This window comes from Cetorhinus maximus, unplaced genomic scaffold (genome assembly GCF_964194155.1).
Source record: "Cetorhinus maximus unplaced genomic scaffold, sCetMax3.hap1.1 HAP1_SCAFFOLD_1402, whole genome shotgun sequence".
Lineage (NCBI taxonomy): Eukaryota > Metazoa > Chordata > Chondrichthyes > Lamniformes > Cetorhinidae > Cetorhinus > Cetorhinus maximus.
The window spans coordinates 2,854-13,522 of NW_027597343.1; the positions used below are offsets into that span (position 1 = coordinate 2,854).

Genomic DNA, 10,669 nt, shown 5'->3' on the forward strand with positions numbered 1-10,669 from the left:
AGTCTGGAATGGGGGGGGGAGAGAGAGAGAGAGTCTGGAATGGGGGGGGGGAGACAGAGAGAGTCTGGAATGGGGGGGGGGGGGAGAGAGAGAGTCTGGAATTGGGGGGGGGGGGAGAGAGAGAGTCTGGAATGGGGGGGGGGAGAGAGAGTCTGGAATGGGGGGGGGGGGGAGAGAGAGTCTGGAATGGGGGGGGGGGGGAGACAGAGAGAGTCTGGAATGGGGGGGGAGAGACAGAGAGAGTCTGGAATGGGGGGGGGGGGGGAGAGAGAGAGTCTGGAATTGGGGGGGGGGGGGGAGAGAGAGTCTGGAATGGGGGGGGGGGGAGACAGAGAGAGTCTGGAATGGGGGGGGGGAGACAGAGAGAGTCTGGAATGGGGGGGGGGGGAGAGAGTCTGGAATGGGGGGGGGGGAGAGAGAGAGTCTGGAATGGGGGGGGGGGGGGAGAGAGTCTGGAATGGGGGGGGGGAGAGAGAGAGAGAGTCTGGAATGGGGGGGGGGGGAGACAGAGAGAGTCTGGAATGGGGGGGGAGAGACAGAGAGAGTCTGGAATGGGGGGGGGGGGAGAGAGAGAGTCTGGAATGGGGGGGGGGGGGAGACAGAGAGAGTCTGGAATGGGGGGGGGGAGACAGAGAGAGTCTGGAATGGGGGGGGGGAGACAGAGAGAGTCTGGAATGGGGGGGGGGAGAGAGAGAGAGTCTGGAATGGGGGGGGGGGGGGGAGAGAGAGTCTGGAATGGGGGGGGGGGAGACAGAGAGTCTGGAATGGGGGGGGGGGAGAGAGAGAGTCTGGAATGGGGGGGGGGGGAGAGAGAGTCTGGAATGGGGGGGGGGGGAGAGAGAGTCTGGAATGGGGGGGGGGGGAGAGAGTCTGGAATGGGGGGGGGGGGGGGAGAGAGAGTCTGGAATGGGGGGGGGGGGGGAGAGAGAGTCTGGAATGGGGGGGGGGGGAGAGAGTCTGGAATGGGGGGGGGGGAGAGAGAGTCTGGAATGGGGGGGGGGGGAGAGAGAGAGTCTGGAATTGGGGGGGGGGGGAGAGAGAGTCTGGAATGGGGGGGGGGGAGAGAGAGTCTGGAATGGGGGGGGGGGGGGAGAGAGTCTGGAATGGGGGGGGGGGAGAGAGAGTCTGGAATGGGGGGGGGGGGGGAGAGAGAGAGTCTGGAATTGGGGGGGGGGGGGAGAGGAGTCTGGAATGGGGGTGGGGGAGACAGAGAGAGTCTGGAATGGGGGGGGGAGACAGAGAGAGTCTGGAATGGGGGGGGGGGGGGAGAGAGAGAGTCTGGAATGGGGGGGGGGAGAGAGAGAGAGTCTGGAATTGGGGGGGGGGGGAGAGAGAGTCTGGAATGGGGGGGGGGGAGAGAGAGTCTGGAATGGGGGGGGGGAGAGAGAGAGAGTCTGGAATGGGGGGGGGGGAGAGAGTCTGGATGGGGGGGGGGAGACAGAGAGAGTCTGGAATGGGGGGGGGTGGAGACAGAGAGAGTCTGGAATGGGGGGGGAGACAGAGAGAGTCTGGAATGGGGGGGTGGAGACAGAGAGAGTCTGGAATGGGGGGGGGTGGAGACAGAGAGAGTCTGGAATGGGGGGGGGAGACAGAGAGAGTCTGGAATGGGGGGGTGGAGACAGAGAGAGTCTGGAATGGGGGGGGGTGGAGACAGGAGAGTCTGGAATGGGGGGGGTGGAGACGAGAGAGTCTGGAATGGGGGGGTGGAGACAGAGAGCGTGTGGAGCCAGTTACAATATATTTCCTGATAGTTTATTGAGGATTCAGTTCTGCGCAGACCGATGGTGTGGGGTGTGGGGGGGGGCGGCGTGGGGGGTGGGGTGTGGGGGGGGCGGCGTGGGGGGTGGGGGGGGGTGGGTGCGGTGGTGAGTTGGGGGTTGGGGGTGGAATGGTGACGCAGGGCGACAGAGTGCGAGAGAGAGAAAGAGGAAGAGAGAGGGAGAGAGAAGACGACGTCTGGTCTTCAAGCCCCCCCCCTCTCATGCGCACCCGCTACCTGGAATCTCGTGCCTTCCTCTCGCTCTGCACTCCCTCCACCCACCCCCACCCCCCCACCTCCCCAGCGCTAGCGAGCGTGGGCGCTCAGGGGGACCCTGGCACGGAATCACGGGCGGAGAGAGAGAGCGCGAGAGCGGGAGAGAGCGCGAGAGCGGGAGAGAGAGCGGGAGAGAGAGAGAGCGCGAGAGCGGGAGAGAGAGCGTGTGAGCGGGAGAGAGAGCGGGAGAGAGAGCACGAAGCGGCAGAGAGAGAGCGGGAGAGAGAGACAGCGTGAGAGTGGGAAAGAGAGCGTGAGAGCGGGAGAGAGAGCGGGAGAGAGAGAGAGAGCGCGAGAGCGGGAGAGAGAGCGGGAGAGAGAGAGTGCGCGAGAGCGGGAGAGAGAGAGAGAGAGCGGGAGAGAGAGAGAGAGAGCGCGAGAGCGGGAGAGAGAGCGAGCGCGAGAGCGGGAGAGAGAGCGGGAGAGAGAGCACGAGAGCGGCAGAGAGAGAGCGGGAGAGAGAGAGAGCGTGAGAGCGGGAAAGAGAGCGTGAGAGCGGGAGAGAGAGCGGGAGAGAGAGAGAGAGCACGAGAGCGGGAGAGAGAGCGGGAGAGAGAGAGTGCGCGAGAGCGGGAGAGAGAGAGAGAGCGGGAGAGAGAGCGGGAGAGAGAGAGAGAGAGCGCGAGAGCGGGAGAGAGAGCGAGCGCGAGAGCGGGAGAGAGAGAGCGTGAGAGCGGGAGAGAGAGAGAGAGCGCGAGAGCGGGAGAGAGAGAGAGTGTGAGAGCGGGAGAGAGAGCGGGAGAGAGAGCACGAGAGCGGCAGAGAGAGAGCGGGAGAGAGAGCGGGAGAGAGAGCACGAGAGCGGCAGAGAGAGAGCGGGAGAGAGAGAGAGAGCGTGAGAGCGGGAGAGAGAGCGTGAGAGCGGGAGAGAGAGCGGGAGAGAGAGCACGAGAGCGGCAGAGAGAGAGCGGGAGAGAGAGAGAGCGTGAGAGCGGGAAAGAGAGCGTGAGAGCGGGAGAGAGAGCGGGAGAGAGAGAGAGAGCACGAGAGCGGGAGAGAGAGCGGGAGAGAGAGAGTGCGCAAGAGCGGGAGAGAGAGAGAGAGCGGGAGAGAGAGCGGGAGAGAGAGCGGGAGAGAGAGCGAGAGAGCGCGAGAGCGGGAGAGAGAGAGAGTGTGAGAGCGGGAGAGAGAGAGAGAGCGCGAGAGCGGGAGAGAGAGAGAGTGTGAGAGCGGGAGAGAGAGCGGGAGAGAGAGTGGGAGAGAGAGCACGAGAGCAGCAGAGAGAGAGCGGGAGAGAGAGAGAGAGCGTGAGAGCGGGAGAGAGAGCGTGAGAGAGAGCGGGAGAGAGAGAGAGAGCGCGAGAGCGGGAGAGAGAGAGAGAGCGCGAGAGCGGGAGAGCGTGAGAGCGGGAGAGAGAGAGCGAGAGCGGGAGAGAGAGCGGGAGAGAGAGCGTGAGAGCGGGAGAGAGAGCGGGAGAGAGAGAGCGCGCGAGAGCGGGAGAGAGAGAGAGAGAGTGGGAGAGAGAGCGGGAGAGAGAGAGAGAGCGCGAGAGCGGAAGAGAGAGAGCGGGAGAGAGAGAGCGCGCGAGAGCGGGAGAGAGAGAGAGAGAGTGGGAGAGAGAGCGGGAGAGAGAGAGAGAGCGCGAGAGCGGAAGAGAGAGAGAGAGCGCGAGAGCGGGAGAGCGTGAGAGCGGGAGAGAGAGAGCGAGAGCGGGAGAGAGAGCGGGAGAGAGAGCGCGGGAGCGGGAGAGAGAGCGGGAGTGACCCGGACTTTTGCTTCCCCTCCTGGCAGAGGGGTGCCCTTGCCCCTCCCCCTGCCGCAAACCCACCCCCACCCCCCCCACCCCACCCCACCCCCTCCCCCCCACCCCCACCACCCCGCTCAACGATGGGTGCGCTGGTGGTTGGTGAGGTGACTGGTGCGGGCGAAGGTCTTGCCGCAGACGCCGCAGATGAACTGGCTGACCGAGCCGTGGGTGCGCTGGTGCCGCCGGAGCTTGCCGGCCGTGTAGAAGCGCTTGGGGCAGTCTGGGCAGGGGAAGGGCCGCTCGCCGGTGTGGATTTGCCGGTGGACGGCCAGCTTGCTGGCGGTGTAGAAGCGCTTGGGGCAGAGCGGGCACTGGTAGGGCCGCTCGCCCGTGTGGGTGCGCGAGTGGCGGTTCAGCTCGCTGGACGTGTAGAAGCACTTGGCGCAGAGCGGGCACTGGTAGGGCCGCTCGCCCGTGTGGTAGCGCTGGTGGATCTCCAGCACCGCCAGCCGGCAGAAGCGCTTGCCGCAGACGCCGCACTCGAAGGGCCGCTCGCCCGCGTGCGCCCTCCGGTGCCGCACCAGGTCGCCCGTCACGCAGAAGAGGCGGTGGCAGACCGGGCACTCCAGGGGCCCCTGGCCGCCGGCAGCCGCCCGGTGCTGCTGGTGGCGCCGCAGGTTGCTGGCGCGGTTGAAGCGGTTGCCGCAGATGCCGCACTCGAAGGGCCGCTCGCCGGTGTGCACCCGCAGGTGGCGCTCCAGGTGGGAGCGGCAGCTGAAGCCCTTCTCGCACACGGCGCAGTGGCACGGGGGCGCCGACAGGCCGAACGGCACCCCCACCCCGCCCTCATCGTCGTCCCCGCCGGCCCCCATCTCGGGCAGCCCCTCCTCTTCCTCCTCTTCCTCCTCGTCCTCCTCCTCCTCCTTCGCCCGCTCCCGCTCCGGCTCCATCCTCGAGGGCCGCACGACGCCTCCCAGGGTCGACTCTCTCCTTCCGCCTGCGGGCACAAAAGCAGAGTCGGCGCTGAGCATGGTTTCTTCCCCCCCCCACCCCGTCACCACCCCCCCAACCCAACAGGATGTGCGACGTTAGGAGCAGCCCTCGGGCCGGTCAACTACCCGAGCCCTCTCGCCTTCCATGCCCGGTGGGCACCGCGGGGACTGGGGTGTTTTGTTGACCCCTTTAATCACATTTTGGTTTAATGTTTATAAGGTTCCTTTAAAGTTTTTCCTTGATTTTACCGCTGACCTGACTTAGGGGCTGTGCTTGATTTATCCCTTATTGTGTTAATTTAGTTTATTGTTTTAACTCTGAAAGAGTTACCCGAGTCCTCGCGACCACTTGACGAGCCTCTGGCTGACCTACCGCCACCTCTCCCGCCCGCTCCTCCCAACCCCTCGATTCCCAGAAATCCACCCATCCCCGCCTCGAATTTCCTCCCAGACCGAGCCCTCTGGGGTAGAGGGAATTCCAAAGGTTTACAACCCTCTGAGTGAAGAGGTTTCTCCTCACCTCAGTCAAAAATGGCCATTCCCCTACCTGTTTTTTTTATTATTATTCACCCAGGGGAATGTGGGCCTCGCTGGCTGGGCCAGCATTTATTGCCCATCCCTAACTGCCCCTTGTTCAGAGGGCATTTTAAGAGTCAACCACATTGACATGGGTCTGGAGTCACATGTAGGGCCATGACTGGGTAAGGGCGGCAGATTTAATTATTTCGGAGTCGACCAAATAAACTAAATTAACAAAATCAGGGACAAAGTAAGCACAGCCTCTAAATTAGGATAGCTGTAAACCCAGGGACAAAGTTTAAAAGAAAACTTACAAACATCATACCAAAATGCGGTTAAGGGGGTCCATAAGACCATAAGACATAGGAGCAGAAATTATGCCATTCGGCCCATTGAGTCTGCTCCGCCATTCAATCATGGCTGATAAGTTTCTCAACCCCATTCTCCCGCCTTCTCCCCGTAACCTTTGATCCCCTTACCAATCAAGAATCTATCTATCTCGGTCTTAAATACACTCAATGACCTGGCCTCCACAGCCTTCTGTGGCAATGAATTCCATAGATTCACCACTCTCTGGCTAAAGAAGTTTCTCCTCACCTCTGTTCTAAAAGGTCTTCCCTTTACTCTGAGGCTGTGCCCCTCGGGTCCTAGTCTCTCCTACTAATGGAAACATCTTCCCCACGTCCACTCTATCCAGGCCTTTCAGTATTCTGTAAGTTTCAATCAGATCCCCCCTCATCCTTCTAAACTCCATCGAGTATAGACCCAGAGTCCTCAAACATTCCTCATATGTTCAGCCTTTCGTTCCTGGGATCGTTCTCGTGAACCTCCTCTGGACCCTCTCCAGGGCCAGCACATCCTTCCTGAGATACGGGGCCCAAAATTGCTCACAATATTCTAAATGTGGTCTGACCAGAGCCTTATAAAGCCTCAGCAGCACATCCCTGCTTTTATATTCTAGTCCTCTCGAAATAAATGCCAACATTGCATTTGCCTTCCTAACTACCGACTCAACCTGCAAGTTAACCTTAAGAGAATCCTGGACTAGGACTCCCAAGTCCCTTTGCACTCCAGATTTCTGAATTCTCTCCCTATTTAGAAAATAGTCTGTGCCTCTATTCTTCCTACCAAAGTGCATGACCTCACACTTCCTCACGTTGTATTCCATCTGCCACTTCTTTGCCCATTCTCCCAGCCCCCGTGGTGCCCACTGGTCATGGGAGGCCTCGAGGGTGCCGACAGACACCACGTGCTCCCTCTCCAGGGACACCCGGGTGCCAACATAGCCACGGAAGAGGGGCGGACAGTAGAGTGGGACAACCCCCTCGATCGCCCGCTGCCTGGACCTGTTCATGGGGATAAGGACGGCAGATTTAAGTGAACCAGGTGGGGTTTGACGACAATTGGCAACAGTTAATTCCAGATTTTCATTCAAATCAAATTCCTTTTAATTCCAGGTTTTTATTCAACTCAAATCTCACCATCTGCCTGTGGTGGGACTTGAACCCGGGTCCCCAGAGCATTACCCCCTGGGTCTATGCGTTAACTAGCTCAGTGGCAACACCCCTGCGCCATTGCCTCCCACAATCCTGGCTAACTGTGCCGACCGCTTTGGAAGAGTTGAGAGGGTAGATTAGGGTAACGAGGTTGAGCCAATATATTTAGATTTTCAAACAATTTCCCTGAAGGTACCACAGAGCAGACTCATATCCCTCGGTTAGACCACACTCGGAGCACCGTGCACAGTTCCGGTTTCCGTATCCCTCGGTTAGACCACACTTGGAGCACTGTGCACAGTTCCGGTCTCCGTATCCCACGGTTAGACCACACTTGGAGCACTGTGCACAGTTCCGGTCTCCGTATCCCTCGGTTAGACCACACTTGGAGCACTGTGCACAGTTCTGGTCTCCGTATCCCCTCGGTTAGACCACACTTGGAGCACCGTGCACAGTTCTGGTCTCCGTATCCCTCGGTTAGACCACACTCGGAGCACTGTGCACAGTTCCGGTCTCCGTATCCCCCGGTTAGACCACACTTGGAGCACTGTGCACAGTTCCGGTCTCCGTATCCCTCGGTTAGACCACACTAGGAGCACTGTGCACAGTTCCGGTCTCCGTATCCCTCGGTTAGACCACACTTGGAGCACTGTGCACAGTTCCGGTCTCCGTATCCCCTCGGTTAGACCTCACTTGGAGCACTGTGCACAGTTCTGGTCTCCATATCCCCTTGGTTAGACCTCACTTGGAGCACTGTGCACAGTTCTGGTCTCCATATCCCCTTGGTTAGACCACACTCGGAGCACTGTGCACAGTTCCGGTCTCCGTATCCCCTCGGTTAGACCACACTTGGAGCACTGTGCACAGTTCCGGTCTCCGAATCCCCTTGGTTAGACCTCACTTGGAGAACTGTGCACAGTTCTGGTCTCCATATCCCTCGGTTAGACCACACTCGGAGCACTGTGCACAGTTCCGGTCTCCGTATCCCCTCGGTTAGACCACACTTGGAGCACTGTGAACAGTTCTGGTCTCCATATCCCTCGGTTAGACCACAGTTGGAGCACTGTGCAGATCCGGTCTCCGTATCCCTCAGTTAGACCACACTTGGAGCACTGTGCACAGTTCTGGTCTCCATATCCCTCGGTTAGACCACACTTGGAGCACTGTGCACAGTTCCGGTCTCCGTATCCCTCGGTTAGACCACACTCGGAGCACCGTGCACAGTTCCGGTCTCCGTATCCCTCGGTTAGACCACACTTGGAGCGCTGTGCACAGTTCCGGTCTCCGTATCCCCTCGGTTAGACCACACTTGGAGCACTGTGCACAGTTCTGGTCTCCGTATCCCTCGGTTAGACCACACTTGGAGCATTGTGCACAGTTCTGGTCTCTGTATCCCCTCGGTTAGACCACACTTGGAGCACTGTGCACAGTTCTGGTCTCCGTATCCCTCAGTTAGACCACACTTGGAGCACTGTGCACAGTTCTGGTCTCCGTATCCCTCGGTTAGACCACACTTGGAGCACTGTGCACAGTTCCGGTCTCCGTATCCCTCAGTTAGACCACACTTGGAGCACTGTGCACAGTTCCGGTCTCCGTATCCCCTCGGTTAGACCACACTCGGAGCACCGTGCACAGTTCTGGTCTCCGTATCCCCTCGGTTAGACCACACTTGGAGCACTGTGCACAGTTCTGGTCTCCGTATCCCTCGGTTAGACCACACTTGGAGCACTGTGAACAGTTCTGGTCTCCATATCCCTCGGTTAGACCACACTTGGAGCACTGTGCACAGTTCCGGTCTCCGTATCCCTCAGTTAGACCACACTTGGAGCACTGTGCACAGTTCCGGTCTCCGTATCCCTCGGTTAGACCACACTTGGAGCACTGTGCACAGTTCCGGTCTCCGTATCCCTCGGTTAGACCACACTTGGAGCACTGTGCATAGTTCCGGTCTCCGTATCCCTCGGTTAGACCACACTTGGAGCACTGTGCACAGTTCTGGCCTCCGTATCCTCGGTTAGACCACACTTGGAGCACTGTGCACAGTTCTGGCCTCCGTATCCTTGGTTAGACCACACTTGGAGCACTGTGCACAGTTCTGGTCTCCATATCCCTCGGTTAGACCACACTCGGAGCGCTATGCTCAATGCCTGGCGGTTAACTGTCAGTCACCACGCACTGTGCATGCTCCATGGTAACGCCGCTACCAATCAGAGTCCATTTGCCAACCAATCAGCGCTCTCTTCACATACAGTATAAATTGTTGTTTCCCTCATTGTTGCGAATTGACCTGATGAGTGCCAGATGAAAAGATTCGACATGTCCCTTTTTTCAACTGCACTCAAGTTCTGTGCCACCAAATGACAACTTACAATAAAGTTTTGTGTTAAGGTAAGGGATTTGAATGCACTGCCTGCTTTCAATAAATCTGCGAATGATCCCGACACATTAGTGTGAGCTGTATAATGATTACTTTAGCTTATGGTAACGTACATTGACATCATACCTTAACATTGATAAAATAACAGGAGGTGCTTGACAGGAGGGTAATCAGACACAATTCGACACTGACCCACAGAAGGAGATATCTGGGAAAGGTGAGCAAAGGGGGAGGATTTAAGGAGCATTTTACAGAGAGAGAGGGAGAGACACAGGCGGAGAGGTTGAGGGAGGGAATTCCAGGGCTCAGGGCCTCCCAGGAAGCTGAAGGCACGGCCGCCAATGGCGGAGCGATGGGAATCGGGGGATGCTCAAGAGGCCGGAATTGGAGGAACGCAGAGATCTCGGAGGGTCGTAGAGGCTGGAGGAGGTTACAGAGATAGGGAGGGTTGTAGGGGCTGGAGGGGGTTACAGAGATAGGGAGGGTTGTAGAGGGCTGGAGGAGGTTACAGAGATAGGGAGGGTTGTAGGGGCTGGAGGGGGTTACAGAGATAGGGAGGGTTGTAGAGGGCTGGAGGAGGTTACAGAGATAGGGAGGGTTGTAGGGGCTGGAGGCGTTTACAGAGCAATGGAGGGATGGAGGGGCTGGAAGAGGTTACAGAGGTAGGGAGGGTTGTAGGGGCAGGAGGAGGTTACAGAGATAGGGAGGGTTGTAGGGGCAGGAGGGGTTTACAGAGATAGGGAGGGGTGTAGGGGCTGGAGGAGGTTACAGAGATAGGGAGGGTTGTCGGGGCTGGAGGAGGTTACAGAGAGGGAGGGTTGTAGGGGCTGGAGGAGGTTACAGAGATAGGGAGGGTTGTAGGGGCTGGAGGAGCTCACAGAGATAGGGAGGGTTGTAGAGGGCTGGAGGAGGTTACAGAGATAGGGAGGGTTGTAGGGGCAGGAGGAGGTTACAGGGATAGGGAGGGGTGTAGGGGCTGGAGGGGGATACAGAGAAAGGGAGGGGTGCAGAGGCTGGGATTTAATCTAAATTTGGGATTGATATAGGTGTATGGGGAGAGGGTGGGGCAGTGGTATTACTTTGGGGATTGATTCTGGGCTATGGGAAGAGATTGGTATTCTGGGATGAATTTGGGGATAGATACAAGTCCATGGGGAGAGAGTGGGAGAGTGGGGCAGTGGGATTAGTTTGGGATTGATACAGGGCTATGGGGAGAGAGCGGGGCAGTGGGATTAGTTTGGGGATTGATACAGGGCTATGGGGAGAGAGTGGGACAGTGGGATTAGTTGGGGATTGATACAGGGCTATGGGGAGAGAGTGGGACAGTGGGATTAGTTTGGGATTGATACAGGGCTATGGGAGAGAGTGGAGAAGTGGGATTAGTTTGGGATTGATACAGGTCTATGGAGAGAGAGTGGGGCAGTGGGATTAGTTTGGGATTGATACAGGGCTATGGGGAGAGAGTGGGTCAGAGGGATTAGTTTGGGGATTGATACAGGGCTATGGGAGAGAGTGGGACAGTGGGATTAGTTTGGGGATTGACACAGGGCTATGGAGAGAGTG

The 10,669-nt window shown here is 58.6% G+C and overlaps 1 protein-coding gene across 1 annotated transcript; it reads right to left on the minus strand.

Moving 5' to 3' along the window:
* Positions 1 to 3,856: 3,856 nt before the first annotated feature.
* On the minus strand, positions 3,857 to 4,672 carry LOC144676172 (uncharacterized). The gene has a single exon (XM_078536668.1). The coding sequence runs from the start codon at positions 4,670 to 4,672 to the stop codon at positions 3,857 to 3,859; it is 816 nt and encodes a 271-aa protein (XP_078392794.1).
* Positions 4,673 to 10,669: the final 5,997 nt, after the last annotated feature.